The sequence below is a fragment of the Odocoileus virginianus genome, chromosome 13 (assembly GCF_023699985.2).
Source record: "Odocoileus virginianus isolate 20LAN1187 ecotype Illinois chromosome 13, Ovbor_1.2, whole genome shotgun sequence".
NCBI lineage: Eukaryota > Metazoa > Chordata > Mammalia > Artiodactyla > Cervidae > Odocoileus > Odocoileus virginianus.
Genome location: NC_069686.1, coordinates 20,858,034 through 20,880,583, shown reverse-complemented (window position 1 = coordinate 20,880,583; position 22,550 = coordinate 20,858,034). Strand labels below are relative to the sequence as shown.

The following is a 22,550-nucleotide window of genomic DNA, read 5'->3' as shown; positions in this document are numbered from 1 at the left end:
TTGTCTACAACTAAATTCATATATAGATACACTGATAAAGGTTTATTTATAAATGTATGAAGGTTTGGTTCAACCAAAATGTTCAACTCATAATCATAACATTCTTATTACTAAAGTTCAATGAGATATAGAGGGGACTAGGAGAAATTTTATTAACAAACTATTCACTTGCATTTTCTATCACAGTCAAGAAAGACTCACTTTAATGGTTCAGGGTTTGCCATGAGGTCCAGAAATATTATACTGGAATTTGTGGGGGAGACATAACTTGAATCTTCAGTGTATTTCAGGATGTATTTTTAGCTTTCCTGGGACTAAGAAGAGTGACAGGAATCCAACTTCACCCACTGATGAAAACTTTGCGTTTGGCCTAGGAAGAAACAGATAGACAAGCTCTATTTTTTTAAAAGTTCTCCAGGGTCTTTCACATCCAGACAGAAGAGACTTCCTCTTTATTTTTAAGAACTCATCAAAGTGTGCATTCTGCAGCTGCAGGATCATTTACGATGACAGCCCTCATCACCGCAGCATTCTGAATTTACAGGAGTTCAGTCTTTGGGCGTGCTCCTAACCCTTCTGTACACCTTTTCTGTTTCAGTATAATAAAGTATACAAGAACCTGAAGGAGTTTTCTCAAAATGGAGAAGATTTCTGCAAGCAGATCACATCCATTCTTCAGCAAAGGTACAAAATGCATGTTTGCACGGAGCAGTTTTTCCTCTTTAGTTGCAGCCAGAGACTTCACTGGAGGAGTGATTACAAGCTGTCCTACTTTCCAGAACGCAGTGTTATATTTTGGTACTTGAGAAATCGGTTTGAAGAGTGATTCTTCGCTATTGCACATTTATCACTGGGGTACCATAAAGATCAGGAAACAACAGGAAGTAATTCTGCTTGGGAAAGCTCAGTCAAGTCCCTCTGATTATCACCCTCTCCTGGGGCCCACAATTGTGCCTGACGTATACTCCCATTACCGTGCTCTTCACACTGATGGCAATTATTCGTCTGCTTTTCTGTCTCCCTGCCAAGGGCAGTGGCTGTGTCTTACTCATCTTTGTATGCTGAGCTCTCAGAGTCTGGCCTTTTGACTTCTTCAGTAAGTGTCTGTTGAGTGAGTACATGGATGAATAAAGAGTTACCATTTTCAGTATCATCTTCTCTTAATACTAGATATAATCATGTGTAAAGCTCTTCACTGTGCTGAAATGAACACACTTAACTCAGTCAAGAAATTACAAAAATTTCTGCTTAAAATTAGAGTCCCCGAGGATTGAATTGGGCCTACAGGGTGCTTAGGCCATTTCTCTACATGTAGACAGTTCTGTAATAAACAACTCCAAAGAGACCTTCAAAAGAGATTGGTTATTCTTTCAAGGGAACCCATTTCAACTTTAAAATACTGTATGTGTGCCATAGAGCAAAGATGCCTGAGTTAATTGCATCCTGTGTTAGTAGGTCAAGAGCAAGGGAGAACATTCATTGGTCCTGATAAAGAACACAGCTTTATCAGGACCAGTGAATGAGGCCAAGGAAAGATACAGGAGAGTTCAAACATGCTTTTAAAAAGAAGTAACCAGGTTTGAAAAGACCCTGATGCTGGGAAAGATTGAGGGCAGGAGAAGGGGACGACAGAGGATGAGATGGTTGGATGGCATCACTGACTCAATGGACATGGGTTTGGGTAGACTCCGGGAGTTGGTGATGGACAGGGAGGCATGGCGTGCTGCGGTTCATGGGGTCGCAAAGAGTCGGACACGACTGAGCGACTGAACTGAACTGAACCAGGTTTGTCAAATGCAGTCAAAAAGAAAACAAGTTTAAACAAGTTATTTCTCTCTTAATAGCCAAATTGCTTTAATTCTATGAAAAGAAGAAAGAGGACCAATCATGGAGGCATTTTTTTTCTATAAGAAAAATATTTTTTATTCATCTCAAAGGAAACTATGTAAAATAAGACCAGTTAACTATTACATAAGTTCAACCTATTACCTAAATTAGAAAACATCTCCTTCCTGCAGATCAAGAAGAATCTGTACACAGAATAACCGTACAAGTGACCTGGGTTACAGTAAGCTGAGCCTTGATTATTTGGTGTCTACAGGTTCAAAACTATTGCCTGGTAGAGAGCTATAAAGATAGATGGTCAATGATGGATAATGTCTGGTAAACAAACTCAACAAATAACTGACTAAATTTAAGAGAATTATTTCTCCAAAATGGCCCTGTTCTTTCTCCGTTGTCTAGGTAACTCTGCATCCCTGCCTTGCCACAGACACACCTACTTTACATACAGTCAGAACCTTCCTTTCTTACCTGTGTCTCTCTTGAAGTTGCTTCCTCAGGCTTCCATCTGCCCTAGACCTATTCACGTGCAAACTTTCCCACATGTTCCAGAATGGCAAATGGGCTCCAGTGAAGGAGAGACACTTGGGGAGCAAAGATATTTCCCTTCATGGTTTTATCTCTTCATAGAGCAGAATATAGAATTTGAAAATTTGGCAAAATTACATGCACATCTCTGGGATAAAAATTGCATAGCGTAAATACAAAGAGGGGCTCTAATGGTTTACCTAGACCCAAAGAACTATGCTGGCTATTAGGTCATGTATGCAATGAATGCTTTCCTGAACAATGGGCAAAGCTGATCTTTCACAATTAAATCATTTCCCCTTAACCAAATACCTTGTGTGAGTTGCTTTATATTTATTCCTAATAAATGTACATTTGGCAATGTCACCTCACGCTTGAGCTTGAAGCTCTCCTTCCTTTGCTCAGTTCTTGGATCATGTAGTTAACATAAAGGATGTCATCCATGCTAAAAGAGTAGGTGTTGCCAAAGAACTGTTTTCTAATGGACACAAAGTCCCTACTAATCTATGAATATGTGGTATATTGTATTTTTTTCCCAACAAATTCCCTACATGTCAGCTGGCAAAGACAGATGCTACCTCCCTCCATGACTGGGTCATTTCTTTCCCACGGGGAGTGATTCTGAGGTTCCTATCTCTTCCAAAGAAGTGTTTGAGAACATAATTACCATATCAAAAGAAGAATGGTCGAAACATAGCTGGTATTACACTTGCCTTCACTGTCCCCATTCTGTAGTTAGTTATCAGCAGATAGTTCCCTGGACATACAAAAGATAAAAAGCTGTTTCCCACCAGTTATCCAAACATGAGCACTTGGCTTATTTTCCTCTTAAATGGAACATAAGATGGGCTTATTACATATGAATCAGTGATACCTCTCCTTGGTATTAGAAAAATGCCTAGAAAGCCAATAATCTTGGAAAGAAGCTATCTTATTATTTGGGCTTTCCTAATGACCCGACAGTAAAGAATCCACCTCCAATGCAGGAGACTGGGGTTCAGTCCCTGAGTGGGAAAGATCCCCTGGAGAAAGGAATGGCAACCCACTTCAGTATTCTTAACTAGAGAATCCCATGAACAGAGGAGCCTGGTGAGGTCCATGGAATCACAGAGTTGGACATCACTGAGTGACTGAGAACATCATATTACTTAAGAGTATAGACAAGTAACAGGAAACCCCATCAGACAAGTAAAAGGGTACTCTTGGAATACGTACAGCAGGCGTTTCTACTGAGACACAGAAAATCATGACATAGAAATTCATGAAGATAAATCTAGCAGCCAACATATGAAAGATTTAGTGAGAGGGTATATGGTGCTTAAGAATACCTGTCACATAAAATGCATTCAGTGAATATTTGTAGATTGAATTAATAAATAAATGAAAGCTAATTTAAGGTTTATTTTCTTATTATTACACCTATATTGTTAAACACAGCCTTTACTATCCTTGGATATTAACAATTGCAGACACCTTGCTTAAGAATCTATTGGAATGTGGTTCTGCTAACAAATCTGTATTAGCTCCTGGCTACAAGGGACTGCATCCCAATCAAGCTTCAAGGCCAGATAATGTTCTATTTCCAAGCACGGCTGCCTTCTTGCATTTGTTCTAATTGGTGGTGATAGAAAAGTGTGTTGGACTTGAAACACCATTTTGCCTGGAAATTCTGTAATTCATGGCTGTGCTCAGCTTCTTTTATCTAATTAGTTGCTTCAGTTTCCTTTTTTGTAGTAGCAACTCAGATTTAGCCAGAAACACCCAGCAGCTCCTAAAATGCCTAATGCCAAAGCCATCACATTCACTTCAAACAATCACAGATCAGATTCAAAAAGACAAAGGCACACTTCTAGAAACTGTTTGAACATTTGGTTCCCTGCCCCACATAGCTAAACTGTAAACAGGCTTTGATGGGAAAAATCAATTATTTTTTTCTCTAAGGAAGCTTAAGATCAGGTTTTCAAACAGCAAGTACCACAACTCTGGACATAAAAAAACATTTTTAATTAAAAAGAAAAGAAGAAAACAAAGAAGGAAGTGTAGTTGGTCATTGTTTCATCTACAATGCATTGCAGAGGCTGTCAATAAAAGATAAGTGATTAAAATGAGATCTTTAATAAATCCTTACCTTTTCTAGTCTACCCATAGCTTGAGTGATCTTAGTTCCCACAACTTAAGCCCTTTTCTGCATATTGATAGCTCCCATATGTACATTAATAGGCAATACGTCTTAACCTGTACTTCAGACCATATATCCAACAGTCTATTGGACACTTCCAGCTGAATGCTTTATGAAACCACAATGAAAGCTTATCCAAATAGAGTTGATCAGCTTTTCGCCAAAGCTGGTACTCATTCCTCCTGGATTTTTAACCATGATTACCAGGACCTCTGCCCACCCACTCAAGCCCAACATGGGGGAGCCACCCACGACCCCTTCTTTTGGCTCAGTGAAGTGATCAGTGGCTGCTCAGTCATGTCCGACTCTTAGCGATCCCTTGGACTATAGCCCACCAGGCTCTCTGTCCATGGAATTCTCCAGGCAAGAATACTGGAGTGGGTAGCCTTTTCCTTCTCCGGGGATCTTCCTGACCCAGGGATCAAACCCAGGTATTCTGCATTTCAGGCAGAATCTTCACTTTCTGAGCCACCAGGGAAGCTCCTCTTGTCTCAACTCATGACCAAGTCCTTATATTTCTCTCTTCCAAACACCTCTGCTCCTGTAGCTTGTTTTCATTTCATGGCCTCTGCTGTTGTCCGGGCGGAGCACTCTTAACCTGTCCTCTGCCTGGGGTACTGCCCTGCCGCTGGGCAGTTTGTGCACTTCATGAAGTCACCTGGCTGAGGGGCATTGTGAAAGTAGCAATCTAATTCACTCTCAACTTTCATGTCTGGTACCTGGGCTCAGAGCTGTGTCCCTTCAGAGGATCTAGTTTTTCTCACCCAAGCAAGTTGCCTCAACTAGGGAGCATCTAAGACATCTTTCACTTTGTGGTCAGGACCCTGTTTAAGACCCTTCAGAGGTTTCCATGACCTTTAGTGAAAAATTCAGCCTTTGTAAGTATTTCATAGAAGGAACTTTAAGATCAGCTTAAAGGTCACATCTCTAAGATCACATTTTTCAGATCACGTCTCTCCATCTTACTTACAGTCTCTGCTTGTAGAACCACTTGCAATCACCCCCCCGCCTTGGGTCCTTGCCACCCCTCCTACCTGCCATTATGGGTCCTGGCAGTTGTACATATGCTGTATCCTCTGCCCAGGAGACACTTCTACCTTCACTGCCAGCTTTCAATCAATGCATTCTTCAGATTTCAGTCATCCCACTCTGGCTGGCCTTCAAGTCAAGACTCCACTAGTGTTTGTCTCTGCTATGGTAGTACTGCCTTTCTGTTCACTTGTCCGTCTCCACTACCGGACGTTGACCTCCTTAAGAGTCTTCATATCCCACGTGACTTGCACAGAGTAAGCATTCATTAGATGCTCACTGAGGGAATAAATGTATTCTCATGAGTGATTCTCTGCCTTCAGGCACTCACAACTTTTTAGAAGTTTAAGTTAGGCTCTTAATAAGGAGTAATAAATGAGTGTGTCAAAGAAATGTACTTACATAGAGTATTTTGAACAAAAGCTAGAAGAGAATAATAGAATCATAGAAGAGGCCAGGAAGTGCGTTAAATGCATCTTATCTCTGGTTTCTCTTACTTAAAGTCTCACAATCCAATCACTATGTGAATACTCTCATCCACCCCTAACTTACAGATGGGGCTATGGAAAAGATGGCATATTGTAATTTCTACTCAGATCTACCCAGGCTTGGAATGAGGGCATCTTCCAAGCAGGCAGGCAGTTTGGGGCACAGCTATGGGAGTGATCCAGTTCCCTTCACAATGTATTAGGGTTTTCTATGGTAAGAGACACCTGTGGTCATCAAGGCCAGTGGCTTTTGTAACTGGTAGCACACGGGTCTGTAGGAAACTTTCAGGGTTAACTTTAGCAGGTAGGAAGAAATTAATGGGCAGGACTCAGCACCATTTTTCACTCCTGTTCCCACTTATTCAGAACATAGTATCTATATAATATGGTGGGATTCTGTATAAAATTTTGCTTTCTACTTGAAAAGTTTAAAAAACTGCCTTTCTTGTCCATTTCACCTGACTTCCCCCACAACAACACTCCCCCTACCCCTCCCAACTCACATAAACTCACTCAATTCAAGAATTAACAGACACAGAGGATCTGAGGAGCTAGACCAAACTTAGCCATGCATCCCTTGGGCCAGAAGCAAGCAGAGACTCAGTGAAACTCCCAGACTGGACACCCAAGCAGCATGACCTCCAAGTCTCATCTTCCTATTTCTCCTTTATCCTCACTGTTATCAGGAACCGGAATAAAGTCAATGAGTAATGATGAAGTGGGTATTGTGGGCTAGAATCCTCACTGCTCAAAAAACAGTACCTGTGTAAAAATGTCTTTCAATTTTCAAATTGTTATTAACTTTTAAATACAGCCTATTTGTATGAGCTTGCCGCTGTCTTTCAAAATGCAAACTGATAAAGCTTGTGTGGAAAATGTCAACATACCAGGCCCCAAGAAGCTGTTGCTGATAGAAAGTAGGAGGCCAGGAATGGGGGTGTGATATTGCAAAGAGTTTCAGAGGACTAAAATTTCTTCTTAATTCATAATAAAGGGGGGGGCTTTGTCACCTGCTGTTTTCAGTCTTTTTTTTTTCCATTTATTTTTATTAGTTGGAGGCTAATTACATCATTACAGTAGTTTTGGTCAAAAATTGAAATGAATTAGCCATGGATTTACATGTATTCCCCATCCCGGTCCCCCCTCCCACCTCCCTCTCCACCCGATCCCTCTGGGTCTTCCCAGTGCACCAGCCCCGAGCACTTGTCTCATGCATCCAACCTGGGCTGATGATCTGTTTCACCCTAGATAATATACATGTTTCGATGCTGTTCTCTCGAAACATCCCACCCTCGCCTTCTCCCACAGAGTCCAAAAGTCTGTTCTGTACATCTGTGTCTCTTTTTCTGTTTTGCATATAGGGTTATCGTTACCATCTTTCTAAATTCCATATATATGTGTTAGTGTACTGTATTGGTCTTGATCTTTCTGGCTTACTTCACTCTGTGTAAAAAATATGGAACGCTTCACGAATTTGCGTGTCATCCTTGCACAAGGGCCATGCTAATCTTCTCTGTATCGTTCCAATTTTAGTATATGTGCTGCTGAAGCGAACGCTGTTTTCAGTCTTGAGAGAGCCTTCGTTCAATTTTAACCAATTCCTCATAGATGCAGAGGCAGCTACAGTTTTCATTTTTAATCTCTTTTTATCATCTTAATTTTCTTAGAGTAGAGCTCTCAAAAATTGATTACCTGGTCACTTATAGTCTTACAGTTTAATTTGTGCCCTGTCTAAAATATTGAATCTGATATCACATTTTTCTGTCTCTCCCATTTTTTAAAATATGATTTATTTTCAAATCTAAGACAAATGTTAGTCTTTGACTTATTGGTTGATCTTCATTATTACTAATGAAAATGTGTTGACCTGCCTCCACATGCTGAGAGGAAATTAGAATATAACTGGATTAAAAGTCAGTGCATGCCATTTCCCTGGTCAGGGATTATTAAGACTCACTGGAATATTCTAAGATTGAGTTACCCATCCAAAAAGATACATCATCAATTTCACATGTGCCAAGACAATTGCTTGGAGAATCTCAACTCCAATTAGATACAGTAGCTGTAGGGCTAGAACATTAGCTCAATGTTCTTATAAACTAGTTTCCAATTATTTTAATGAGGGGGGAAAAGTCCACGTCTCAATTTGAGATTATCTCTGCCTCTGTTGACTTTCTTCGCAAGTGGTGTCTTCTAGGCTAGAAGCCTTATTTAAGCAGATGCCTTAGAAGAAACCAGTGTGGCTGGGGGTGCACATTGCCATGTCTGCCTTGGAAAAACATGTCCCTTTCGGACTCTGTCCCTTCATTTCTGTTTAGCAGGAATTCCGAAAGGATATATCTTGTGCTTCATGGGACCCTAAGAACAGATGAGCCACACAGCAGTGTTTGTTCCAATTTGCAAGCATTCTAACCTATAAAAATGACAGCTCTCTCCACACTTGCCCGTTGGAATGTGGCTTTTTAGAGTGATTTTCCTCTGGGGAGGAATTTACCCATTAACCTCTGCTAAGATAAAGCCATTTAGGGTTAGAGGCCGAGAGTTTTTCAGTTGTAGGCAAACTCACGAGAACTGGAGCCTAGAGACATGTTCCCCTCCTGTGTATAGTTCATCCTCCCCACTTTATCATTTCCTTACCTTCTGACATGTGGGGTGATCTGCTGAGGATTCTGAAATGGTCATTAGTGTTAAAATGCAAGAGGAAATGACTTCAACCTGTTTCACTTGGTTGATTTTAATGCTAGTTTTAAATATGAAATATATGTAACATTTATGTATTATTGTGGTTTAAGTCCAATTCTTTGGACCCCATGGACTGTAACCTGCCAGGCTCTTCCGTCCATGAAATGCTCCAGGCAAAAATAATGGAGGGGGTTGACATTTCCTTACCCAGGAGATCTCCCTGACCCAGGGATCAAACCTGGGTCTCCTGCATTGTAGGCAGATCCCTTACCATCTGAGCCACAAGGGAAACTAATACATTTATGTAGTAGGGCTCCCAATAGAGTATTGAAGGCAGAGAGACGAAGGGTACAATTGTGCTGCTCAGAGAGACTGTTTCCAGCTCAGTCTGGCCTCAGAGGGCTACCTTGGTGACTTGTGATATCAGAACCCCTCCGTCCCCAGTTTTCTAGACCCTCAAGACCTCCCCCTCCTCATCCAGGAAAGTGCCTTACAATGAACTGCACAGATGCTTTTGGAAGAAGCCCCAGGAAGCTCATTCTGTCTTCTCCTAGGCTGCTGTGATCCCATTTCTAACTGCTAAGCCTCATGAGTTGTGGTGAATCAGAACACCGCAGTTAAAGGCAGAGGGAGAGGCGGTGTCAATTTTTAAAAAGCATTTGCCTCCGACTCCCCTGTAATTCCCCAGTTTCAGAGGCAGGAGAGTAGAGTACTGGACAGGCAGGTTCTTGAGCCAGACTACCTGGGTTTGCATCCCAGCTGTCACTTCTTCACGAGTGACCTCCAGCAGGGCAAGTTACCAACTAAATTCTCTGTGCCTCAGTGTTCCCCTCCATGAAATGGGTAGAGTCAGTGTGCCTTCTTGATGGGAGTGATTGCAGGTACTGAGGAAACATAACTGAAGCTCTTAGAATGTTGCCTGTCATACTGTATAATAAATGCTAAAGTCACTAGTTTCCGTGTAGACAAAACACAGGTCAAGCCTCATCAACATGTCACAAATTTGTCAGGAGAGACTGCACTGTTTGGACACAAACTTCATGGGCAGAATTACAAGTGTTTTTAAGCTGTATCAGTTCAGTTCACTGTATACCAACCTATAAAACTACAAATCCACTTCCTGTAGATTTCTAAGATAATTGTATGTAAAGAGAAGCCTTCCAAAGCAAGAGATCCTGTGTGGTATTTGGGCCTCTTTAGGCTGGTTTCCTTCCATTCATGAGAGAAAGCCAGCAGAGACATGGGGCTCAAAACAGAAGAGACCATCAGTTCAAAGTGAGCAGGACCCTCCCCTTCTTGCCACCAAAGCCCATACTGCCCCCCTTCCCCGGACCCCGCAGGTGAATCAGAAAGGATTAAGGATGTAGTGGAGCGCCATGCTTCACACTCTCATTGTCATTTTTATTTCTGCTTAGCCTCTGAGCTATCTTTTATGACCTGCAAGAGCTGTGTAAAAGTGAAACTGAATTCTGAGGGAGAGCCTGTGCCTGACAACACTCCCTTTCCTGTGGGAGCCAGTCAGGATGATTCTGGAGCTGTGCCTTCTTTCCCCCACACCTCTCTGTCCCTGTATATTTGGGGTGTTCTGAATGTTTAGGAATTCTTTTGGATACATACTCATAATCATATTGTTGCAGGAAGGGGGACCCCTTCCAGGGCCCGAAACAGGGCTCGTGTCTAACACTCGGAAATGAATTGTCCGAGGAGACACATGTGCTGATGAAGCAAGAGATTTTTTGGGAAAGGGCACCCGGGTGGAGAGCAGGAGGTAAGGGAACCCAGGAGAACTGCTCTGCCACATGGCTCGCAGTCTCGGGTTTTATGGTGATGGGATTCGTTTCCGGGTTGTCCTTAGCCAACCATTCTGACTCAGAGTCTTCCTGGTGGTGCACGCCTTGTTCAGCCAAGATGGATGCCAGAGAGGAGGATTCTGGGAGGTGGTCAGACAGGTGGTGTCTCCTTTTGACCTTTCCCGAACTCTTCTGGTTAGTGGAGGCTTATTAGTTCCATGTTCCTTACCAGAACCTCCTGTCATAAAACAACTCATGCAAATAGTTACCATGGTGCCTGGCCAGGGTGGGTGGTTTCAATCAGTGTGCGTCCCTAACAATATTAGAAAAATTAATATTTATTAAGAACTCATTTGGTGCCTATCACTATCTGAGCACAACAAATGCATCATCATATTTAACGTTCTATGTTTGGCTTCCAAGCAAAAATGGAATGCTAGAAATGAAACTCCTAAAGAGCCCTCTGGTTAGGAGGGTTAGGAGAGGGTTTGTGTGTCTACCTGTTGCAAGTGCTAGCGAGTCATGTACGCTGACGTCAGAGCTGAGCACAGTTCAAACTTGTGGGACTGAATTTAAATAATTCAGCAGTTTAAAGTTTTCAAAAGTGGTGAAATGAGAACAGACTTGCAGTGGAGATTGGTTAAAATTCTAACCAAGACCTGCTAGGAAGTCTATTCGTTCATTCAAGAAATACATGCTGAGTACCAATTACATGCCAAGCACTGTTCTAAGCCTAGAGATATAGCAATGAGTAATACAAAATGCTAACCCTGATGGAACTTACACACTAGAGATGTTCATAGAAGCACACTAAAAAATTATGTGACGTAAGATAGTGATAAATGCTAGGGCATAAATAAAGCTGTAGGGGATAGTGACAAGAATGCTCTTTTCAATAGGCCTCTGAGATAGTGATGTTTGCACAAGACTGGTTGAAACTGACATGAAGGAGAATGCCATGGGGTTATGTAGCAGACGGACTACCTGGCAGAGGCAAAGACCCCGAGGCAGGATGACATCTGGCTACAGAACAAGGGTATGGTGAACAAGGGGATGACAGGAGAAGACATCAGAAAGAGGGCCAGGGGTCAGATGGTGCAGGTCAATAGAAATCACTCCAGTCTTTGAGCCTCTATTTGGGTGATTGCCACATCTTAATTATCATAAAACCCCTTAAGGTAAGTCTGATTACTTCCTTTCAAAGTTTCCTAAAGCCACTTTACTGAGTGTTAGCCTCTCCTGGGATTCTAGAACATCCAAGTTCATTGAGGGTGGTGGTCTCTTTGAGCTTGCTGCCAACCAGGACTCTCTCTCTCCATCAGTCAGAACTTATTCCGAGCAGAGAAACCTTTTTAAAGACACTATGAGATATTTCTTTATCATCTTCATTATTTAAAAATATTTGCCTTAACCTTTTCTTATTCTTGAACAAGGCCTGCTACCAAATGGGTGTTTTCTGCACCTAGGCCTTAACATACATCCTGCAACGGTCTTCTTTCTTTTAAAAAGTGGTAAAAATAATTTGGAGCACAGCTGTGCTAATGAAGAAAAATGAATAGAAATTTAGCGACAGGTTCATAGCCCATGATGTCTGTATTTCACTTACAAAAGAGAACTGTCTTTCCTTCTTTGGTCCATGACACTGAGTCTAATTTGTGTGAGAACATCCAAGTAATAAGTTAATTACTGGAGAGTCCTGAGATTGTTCCCCAAATGAAATGGAGTCATAAATAATTTTTAAAGATGTTTTATAATAAAAATAGAATTGAATGACTGAAAAATATGTAACAAAGACTCTCTGGTCTATATTAAGATGAAAAACAATATAAATTCAACTTAATTTCTTACATTTTTATTATTTTCATTGAAAAGTGAGGAGATGAATAAAGATGTGTCTTCATTTTAGTTATAGATGGGCCAAGAATGGGACATGGAAAAATAAGCTTAAGAGGAGAGTGATTCAATCTATCCCAAAGAACTGAGATTTCTTTTGAGGGGCATGCCCAGATTCCCTAGTGGGTCTTGTTTTGCATACAAACTCATGAGAATTCATCGTCTAAATCCCGTGTTGGCCCATTAGGAAGCATGCTGTTGTTTAGTGGCTAAGTCATGTCCAACTCTTTTGCGACACCATGGACTCTAGCCTGCCAGGCTATGTCCATGGGATTTTCCAGGCAAGAATACTGGAGTGGATTGCCATTTCCTCTTCCAGGGGATCTTCCCCACCCAGGGATCAAACCCGAGTCTCCTCCATCGGCAGGCAGATGCTTTATCACTGAGCCATCAGGGAAGCCCCAATTAGAAAGTTACTGTTTGGTTAATTCCACCAGTATTGTATTACCAGCTATGATAGTCTAGAGCTAGTCTGATGGTGCTGATGTCTCAGGATAAGTAGGAAAGTAGTTGGAATAGTTTGCAACGACTGCCATAGCAAGGCATCACAGACTGGGTAAATAAACTTAGTCTTACTGTCACTTATTGTAGCTTAAACTACAGAAACATTATTGTGTCACAGTCCGGGAGGCTGGAAGTCTGAGATCAATGTGTCGGCCAGGTTGGTTCCTTCCAGGGATTGTGAGGGAGGATCTATTCCACGCCTCTCTCCTAGCTTCTGGTGGTCTGCTCGCGTTTAACCTTCAGGATCCTTAGCTTGCAATTCATCATCCTGATCTCTGCCTCTTCATCTTTACACAGCATTCTGCGTGTGTGTGTGTGTGTGTGTGTGTGTGTGTCTGTGTGTCTATGCCCAAATTTCTTCCTTTCATCAGGACACATCCATATTGAGTTCTAGCTCATCCCAGTGACTACATCTGAACTCAATCATTTGCAAAGACTCAGTTTTCAAATAAGGTCACATACTCAGAAAAAAGGGTTAGGACTTAAGCAACTTTTGTGGGGGAATGAGAGGGTAACAGGCAGGAAGGCCAGGGGTCTCCAAATGGAGGAAATAGGCTGCAAATGTCAGACATTTTTTCCCTCTCTCTTAATGGCAGGAGGAAACAAACTAGTGTTACATCCCCCCCCCCCCCTTCTCTATACAAATTTAAAAAGAGATTTCTCTTAAAATTCTGTGTTGCCATAATGACACCTGGTTCCACCTGAACTTAACTTTTCTCAAACCTTGAACTATTCAATGTATTTTTCTTATGGAAATATTTGTCTTAAGCTTCGTTAATGCACTCTGTATTTACCCCAGACTCAGTCTTCAAGTCAGTTCCGCCTAAAGGCTCAGACAAACCAGTATGTTATACTCATACCTTGTTCTCCTAATCTGTGTTAATGAAACTATGTATTTGTGTGGAAACCTGTCCTTCTTCAAGATTCAGTCAATAGCTTTATGGCCCGGGATGACTCACCTGGTGCAAAGGTTATCTCAAAATGCATTTTGTGGGTGAGGGGCCTGGTGCCATTCTCTGAGTTTTGAGACATTTCCTTTCTTTAATTAGTGGACTGCTAGTAGCTATATAACATCCACTAAAGACTAGCAAGGGGCTTCCCTTGTGGCTCAGCTGGTAAAAAGTCCGTCTGCAATGTGGGAGAACTGGCAGGGGGCACTCTTTCTGCTCCCTTCTGATGTCTTTGTCAGACGCTTTCTCTATCTCTTTTATACTTTAATCAAACTTTATTACATAAAAGTTCTGAGTGGTCAAGCCTTGTCTCTGGCCCCGGATTGAATTCTTCTTCTCCGGAGGCCAAGAATCCCGACGTCTTTCATGGTTTAGCAACAACCTTTCAGGAACACAATCCAACCCATAATGCTACTGTACAAGAAGGTTAAATTAAAGCTTCTCTACCTTTTTAGGACTCTCCTGGATATCCTCAAGGATTACGCCTAGGACAGGAGAATCCTTCTAGTAGACAAATCCTCTCTTTATGCACTACATTATCAGCCTGAGTCCTCCTTCAAATCTTTGTGTGCGTATGTGTGTTTTTCTTGATTTCCAGTCATTGTGTCCTATCCAACAACTCTCCCTTTGCTAACAGGGCAAATCTGGAGATTAATTATGCCAAAGGACTTCAGAAACTGGCAACCAAACTAAGCAAAACATTACAGAGCACAAAGAAAAAGTAAGTACATGGAAGAGGTAAGGCAAAAATCACTCTTAAAAATAATTTTTAAAAAGTGACATTGTTAAAAAAAAAAAAAAAAAAAAAAGTGACATTGTTGTAGCCACGTGTTCCGGGAAACAAACTCACTCAGAAGGACAATGCAGATAGTGGAGTGCAGTTTATTACACCAGCGGGCCCAAGGCAGAGTCTCCTCTTAGCCAAGGACCCCGACCAGTTTTTGTGAAAACCTTATGTACTCTAAGTGTACGTGCTCAAACCCACCTCCCCAAATTCTCTGAAACTAGTCTGAACAAAGGAAAAGAAAGATACAGTCAAGTTAACCCGTGATTTGTATGCCTTAAACGCGTGATTCACATGCCTTAAGCCTAGATAGCTAACAGTGGACAATTATCAATAGGCCGGTGGTCATACCCCAATAAGCATAATAGAATTTATGATTCTATTCAGTTACACAGATAATTAGGGTATTCTTTTAGGTGACGGAGAGTCTAGGTACGAGCCCTGGGTCTCTTTCATGTTGGGGCGGGGGTGGTCTGGTTTTCCAGTTGATATGTCGTTTCTGTAGATACTGGGCATATAGCTCAAAGTCCACAGTCCGGCCCAAGATGGAGTCCTGCTTTCAAGATGGAGTCTGTTCTGTCTGTTTCCTCCTTCAACATATGTTCAGTTCCAGCTTCCTTTTAGAAAGGTGGCAAGTCCAGAGCATCAAGCCTGGTTTCCAGTTCTTGGGCACTTACTGTGTGCCAGACACTGCGTTAAATGTTTTTCTAGATATGCTACATTTAATCCTCACAACAATCTCTGAGAAGTCTTTTTATGATCCCTATTTACACACAAGGATTTAGAGCTTTGAGAGTTTAAGAAACTTGTTTGGTGATACAAATAATGAATTTCAGAACTGAATTCATCCTGTGTCATTGTGAGGCCTAAGATCATATTTCAGAAAAGGCCTTGGTGATGATACTAACTTGGGAAGCAGAGTCGTTAAGTCAGAAGGTCTTGAAGTCCTGAAGTGTGTATCCCACTTTATCTAAATTTTATGACTTTCAACAAATAACCTGGCCTCCCTTGATTTCCTCTTCTGTTATATGGAGTAACAAGGCATGTTCCTTTGTGTGTAGGGGGAGGGTGGGTACTGGGATGTATATTAAATGAGATAATATAGGTAAAGACATTACCACATCAGGTGCTGAAGAAAATGTTGGTTCACAAGTTTTTTTCAATTCAGTTGAAAATAAAGTCAATTACTTCTCTTGGGGAAGAGAGGAAAGATATTGGTATTCTTATAAAATGGTCCATTAGTGATCATTTGTTACAAAGATTTGACTATTGTTTGCAGATGTCACCCCATGGCAGTGTTGTTGCAAAGACTCTTTCTGATGGTAAAAGAAAGAGGAAAAGAGAAAATAGAAGCCTAGTGGAGCATTTCTACTCCTCCTTAGTCATCATCCTATAACAGCAAATAGTGGCTCTGAAATTTCTCTGACTTTGAGCTTGATTTTTAGGATACTATTTTAGTAGCCTGGGGCTTTCCTGGTGGCTCAGATGGTAAAGAATCTGCCTGTAATGCAGGAGACCTAGGTTCAATCCCTAGGTCAGGAAGATCCCCTGGAGTTGAGAATGGTAACCCACTCCAGTATTCTTGCCTGGAAGTAGTCTGTGGACAGAGAAACCTGGTGAGTTGCAGTCCATGGAGTCGCAAAGAGTGGGACATGACTGAGTGACTAACAGTTTCAGCCTGCAAAGGAACTAGTAGAGCACACTGGTTTGAATATAAATAGACTTTTCCAGACTGCCCAGGTTAAATGCTGGCTCTCTCACTTGCCAACTGGGTGAATTAGGAATCTCGTGCTCCGTCCCCAAGTCGTGTCTGATTCTTTGTGACCCTGTGGACTGTAGCCCGCCAGGCTCCCCTGTCCATGGGATTTCCCAGGCAAGAATACTGGAGTGGGTTGCCATTTTCTGCTCCAGGGGATCTTTCCCACCCAAAGATTGAACCTGAGTCTCCTGCATTGGCAGGTGGATTCTTTACCACTGTGCCACCTGGAAAGTCCATATCTTCCCTCTCAATGGGTAGTGTAGTTAAGATGGAAATAAAACCTACCTCATAAAATTTCTGTGAGGTACTTGTATAATAACCCAAATTATTTCTGTTCTCAAAGACCAATTAAGTGAGGGTCAGAGAAACCGAGTGATTCTTCCAAGGTCAAGCAGAACACAAAGGGGGAGCTTGTGGATTCAGACACAGACCCTCTGAGGTCAATGCCTTCACGTTCCTGCTCTGCTGCCTTGCTCCTCCTAGGGGCAAAAGTCACATTCTCTTCCTGAAAGTGTACTTGGATTTCTTGCAAAAAAAAAATCTCTACTGAGACTTAATTTACATGCAATAATAAGCACACATTTTAAGTATATATTTTGATCTATTTTGTTATAAATATACACCATGCAGCCTCCACGAAAATCAAAATATGTCTATTTTCATCACACCAAAAGATGACTTGTACCTGTTTACAGTCCTTTCCCTAACACAGTCTCAATGTAACATTGATTTGCTTTTTTTCGATATAGATTATTTTGTCTTTTCTGGACTTTCCTATAATTGGGACCATACAGTATGTCCTCTCTTATGCCCAGTTTTGTGCCTGGCTTTGGATGCATTGAAAATCTGACATCCTTTGATCTAGTTCTCCCACTCTCCGGTTGCCAGGTGCAGCCCAAGTCATTTGGAGGCAAAAATCTCGGTGCCATCTTGCTCTCAGTAGGGGCACCGATCTGTCCTCTCCATTCCATCAAAGTCTACACTGGCTCTATCCCTTCGGTTTATTGATACAATGGGCTTGCTATTTGACAGCCAACTATATGTAGGAGAAAAATAGCATCATATTTCTTGATTCTCTCTTTGTGCTGCTTGGATCAGGGCAGAGCAACCCTTTTGTTAAATTGAGATACTGCTCACAAGACTGTGGAGTATCTGAGCTGTGTTCCTGAAGGCCAGCAGGGAATCTGAGCTACAGCCAACCTCAAGAGAGTACACAGGGCATGAGCAGGCTCTCGAGTCCTCCATCACTTCACTTCTCTGAGCCTCCAGTTGTCCATCTGCAAAATGAAGAGCCTGAAAAGATTGTCTTTAAGGGTCTTCTACCTGTGGCACACTTTTTCCCACCTGTTCTAAATGTCTTCTCATCCTTGCTTACTTTATTTCCCTGATACTCCACAGACATGAAATAGAAATTGGAATGAAAATGACTGGGGGAAAAAAAGCAGATCATGAAATGACTACAGTGCAAATAAATATGTTGGCAGGATTTAATCCCATGGAGAAATTAAAACAGGATTAGGGATATGAGTGCAATTGCCAAATGCAGGAATCGGATGGGATGCTTTATTTCTGGGACGCCTGGGAAAATGACACGCACACTTGTCCTCCCTTGTTTTTCCCTCCAGCTGTCTTGTCAGTGCCTGGGCCTGGGTCTCAGAGGGCATGAAGTCTGCAGGGGACCTGCATCAGTGAGTACTCACAGCCCAGCCTTGCTCCAACCCCAAAGGGAGTCATAAATATTTAAAGTGGGTGTCCAAATACTCCCCTGCAAACTTGCACTGAGTAGATGTGCTGTAACACACTATTTTATTTCCCCAGAAAATAATTTGGAAGGTAGATATAAATCCTAATACCAGGCTTGTGTGTCTTTTATGTTCTATTTCCAGAAAACTTGGCAAAGCAATTGAATTGGAAGCAATAAAACCAGCTCATCAAGTCCTGAGTGCACATGAAAAAAAGAGAAAATCAGTGAGTCAAAATATTTCTTTTCTTCCCTGTGAAAGCAAGATTTCTGTCTTTGGCTCAAGAGCTAGGTAATCGAAAAGTAATACAAGTTTTAGGAATTTTATCATAAAAATAAACACAAATCCAAAGATTTATGTATGAGGATGTTTGTTAAAGCCTTGTTTATAGTAGTGAAAAAATGGAAACATTCTCATCTTCCAAAAATAAATTAGGATAAATTCAAGCAATGGAATTCTATGTAACCATTAAAAATCTTATAGAAGAATTTAATGGTATGGGGATGTAGTGCTAAATTAAAAAACAAAGTGAGCAAATCTAACAATATAACTTCAATTTTGTAAAATAAATATGTGTATATATGCATAGAAAAAAATCCTAGATTCACCTTCCCAGAATGTTAATAAGAATTATCTCTAGATAGTGGAATTAAAGGCTATTTTTATTTACTTTTTTTTGTATTTTTTGTGTTTACATTGCTTTTCAATAAATAAATAAATACTCCTTTTGTAAATAGAATTATAAACACAATTTTAAGAGGAAATGCTTTTTTATACTTTTCAGCTTGGGACTAAGTTAAAACAATAATAGTTATAATTCTCAAATAGCCTTAAAATGGAAGAAAAATAAGCAATACTTTCAGGCCACCCACCTGGTCATCTGTATGGCCTATGTACTTTTCCTTCCAAAATAGTTTCATTTGTGCTCCTTTTCCTTTATTTGTGCATCAGATAGTCAATAAGTACTTCAAAATATATCTTCAGATGACATAAAGGGATATTTAATAAACACTGCTTAGCTCTGATAGGAGTGGAGTTATGGTCATCATCTGTGTCACTGTCTGGTAAAGTGAGTTCAGAGCAGTGATAGTAGGTCTTTGCAAAGGGTAGGGGCAGTAGCTAAGGGGAGTTTTCAGTGACCGCAGCCCGAGAAAGCCAGTCTTAAAGGCAGTAAGTCCGTAGGATGAGGGGATTTATGAAAGCCCTGATGGAAGAGAAATGATACTGGAAAAATCTTATTTGAACTTATGAAACTTAAGTCAGGAAATGGAATCAATGTTGGGTGAACATCCATGTATTTTTACTAGAATGGATGCCCTCCTTAGGGCTAGGATGATGGGGAAGTTTACAGTAATTACCGGAAAGTAATATAATCTTCTGCCTTTGCAAATCATCATAATAGAAATCAAACACTAGTCTACATTTCATTAATTACAAAATATGTTCATACCACATAATCATATGTTACTACCAGCATTTCCTTGAAGTGAAGTGAAGTTGCTCAGTCGTGTCCAACTCTTTGCAACCCCAGGGACTGTAGCATACCAGGATCCTCAGTCCATGGGATTTTCCAAGCAAGAATACTGGAGTGGATTGTTGCCATTTCCTTCTCCAGGGGGTCTTCCCGACCTAGGGATCGAACCCGGGTCTCCTGCATTGTAGGCAGATGCTTTACCGTCTGAACTACCAAGGAAGCAAGGAAGCATTTCCTTCAGTTCGGTTCAGTTCAGTTGCTCAGTCGTGTCTGACTCTTTGTGACCCCATGAATCGCAGCACGCCAGGACTCCCTGTCCATCACCAACTCCCAGAGTTTATTCAAACCCATGTCCATCGAGTCAGTGATGCCATCCAGCCATCTCATTCTCTGTCGTCCCCTTCTCCTGCTGCCCCCAATCCCTCACAGCATCAGGGTCTTTTCCAGTGAGCCAATTCTTTGCATGAGGTGGCCAAAGTACTGGAGTTTCAGCTTCAGCATCAGTCCTTCCAATGAGCACCGAGGACTGATCTCCTTTAGGATGGACTGGTTGGATCTCCTTGCAGTCCAAGGAACTCTCAAGAGTCTTCTCCAACACCACAGTTCAAAAGCATCAATTCTTTGGCGCTCAGCTTTCTTCACAGTCCAACTCTCGCAACCATACATGACCACTGGAAAAACCATAGCCTTGACTAGACGGACTTTTGTTGGCAAAGTAATGTCTCTGCTTTTTAATATGCTATCTAGGTTGGTCATAACTTGCCTTCCAAGGAGTAAGCGTCTTTTAATTTCATGGCTGCAGTCACCATCTGCAGTGATTTTGGAGCCTCCAAAAATAAAGTCTGACACTGTTTCCACTGTTTCCCCATCTATTTGCCATGAAGTGATGGGACCAGATGCCATGATCTTAATTTTCTGAATGTTGAGCTTTAAGCCAACTTTTTCCACTCTCCTCTTTCACTTTCATCAAGAGGCTTTTTAGTTCCTCTTCATTTTCTGCCATAAGGGTGGTGTCATCTGCATATCTGAGGTTATTGATATTTCTCCTGGCAATCTTGATTCTAGCTTGTGCTTCTTCCAGCCTAGCGTTTCTCATGATGTACTCTGCATATAAGTTAAATAAGCAGGATGACAAATACAGCCTTGTCGTACTCCTTTTTCTTAGGCACCATGCTATGATCCTTATCCCATTGCTTTGGATAATAAATATCATGGTCCCCACACTGCTGGTTCAGTTCATAATTGTTTCACATTTGCCCATCCCTATTGCACCCCTGGGCTTCCCTGGTGGCTTAGCGGTAAAGAATTTGCCTGCCAATTCAAGAGGCGTAGGTTCGATCCCTGGGTTAAGAAGATCCCCTGAAGAAGGAAATGGCACCCCATTGCAGTATCCCTGCCTGGGAAATCCCAAGGACCTCTAGAGGATCCTGGTGGGCTACAGTTCATGGGGTCGCAGAGTCGGACATGACTGAATGACTAAACAACATTGCGCCCCTATCACCCTATCACATTTTCTCACAAAAGATTTGAATTTTTTCGGTGAACTTGTTCTGCACTTCAGCCACAGAAAGTCAAAAGTGGCACAATGCATAAAATTATTTTAATCGTATTTGTTACCATAAAACACATAATCCAAGTTTAATGAACTGATTAAAAAAAATACAGTGTTGCTAGATCTCAAGATGATTGAGTGATGGCTGGTCTGAGGGTTTAGAGAAAAGGTCTATGGTTTGGGTAAAAGGTTTTGCCCTCACTTAAGTCTGATCTCCTTAGGAGGTTGCCTAGGTCCATTTTTGTCAGCTTTATTACTGTTCTACTGGCTATTTTAAAGTAGAAGAAAAAGTTAATTATGATGAATGATTCAATCTCTTTGAAATTAAAGCAGTATTCACTTCAGAAATTATAAGATGCTTAGTTAAGTTACCATTGAAGGACTTTTACCATTCTTAAGGGTGTTAAAGTGTGGGCTCCACAAAATGAAGCAGAAAAGGAAGTAATAGGATGAGACATGATATCAAGTTATGCAAGTTCCTCCTCCACTCCACACAGATTGTACCCATTTATATTTTTTTAATATAACTATATATTATAAATGATTATCTTACCAACCAAATGCATTCATACTAAATCCTGTAATAAGATTCTTGACCTGAGGAAAAGAGAGTTGGCTACTTTCTCAGGAAATATGTCCACTGTAAGGTTTTTAAATTTTTATTGCTTATGATACTAATTGTACTATAATTAATAAGCCAGCACCATGACTCAACAAGAAGACAGCAAACATTTTTTTTTCCTTTTTTCCCCCTTGATAGCTTGATAACGAAGTTGAGAAGACAGCAAATCTTGTCATTAGCAACTGGAATCAACAAATTAAGGCAAGTATACACAAATGTCATTTGTATAAACTCAATATTTAGGATTGAAGCTTTTGGCGTTTGCACAAATGTGATCATTTTTTTTGAAGAGAAAGTGCTCAATCATGTCAGACTCTTTGCAACCCCATGGGCTGTAGCCTGTCAGGCTCCTTGATCCATGGAATTCTCTAAGCAAGGCTACTGGAGTGGATTGCCATTCCCTTCTCCAGGGGATCTTCCCATCCCAGATATCGAACCTGGGTCTCCAGCATTGCAGGAAGACTCTTTACCATCTGAGCCACAAGGGAAGTCCCATGTATTTCAGTGTCAGTGTTTTTCAGTGCTAACTGAGAGAGAAGACTGCTTCCTCATCTGAGTTATTACATAGATGTGTCCACGGAAATCCCATGGAAAGAGGAGCCTGGAGGGGTACAGTCTATGGGGTCGCAAGAGACTAACAAAATGTAATGACTAAACAACAACAACAAATCTTTCAACTAAACTTATAGAGGAGCAAAATTCCAAATATGGCCTTCATTTATAGCTAGTAAG

At 41.3% G+C, this 22,550-nt stretch overlaps 1 protein-coding gene and 1 non-coding gene across 7 annotated transcripts in view; one reads left to right on the top strand and one right to left on the bottom strand.

Annotated features, from left to right (window-relative positions):
• The window catches only part of NOSTRIN (nitric oxide synthase trafficking), a 62,015-nt gene that overhangs the window by 10,467 nt on the left and 28,998 nt on the right, over positions 1-22,550 (top strand). For 4 of the 6 annotated variants that reach the window (XM_070476085.1, XM_070476084.1, XM_070476087.1 and 1 more), the window contains exons 2-6: positions 599-684; positions 14,523-14,606; positions 18,054-18,116; positions 18,315-18,396; positions 21,957-22,019. In XM_070476085.1, the coding sequence (XP_070332186.1) occupies positions 599-684; positions 14,523-14,606; positions 18,054-18,116; positions 18,315-18,396; positions 21,957-22,019 (378 nt within the window). The remainder of the gene's footprint in view (positions 1-598; positions 685-14,522; positions 14,607-18,053; positions 18,117-18,314; positions 18,397-21,956; positions 22,020-22,550) is intronic. The other 2 variants (XM_070476088.1, XM_070476089.1) reach the window with 1 other exon arrangement.
• LOC139038142 (U6 spliceosomal RNA) lies at positions 7,517-7,623 on the bottom strand. The gene has a single exon (XR_011491085.1). It is a non-coding gene; the product is annotated as a U6 spliceosomal RNA (small nuclear RNA).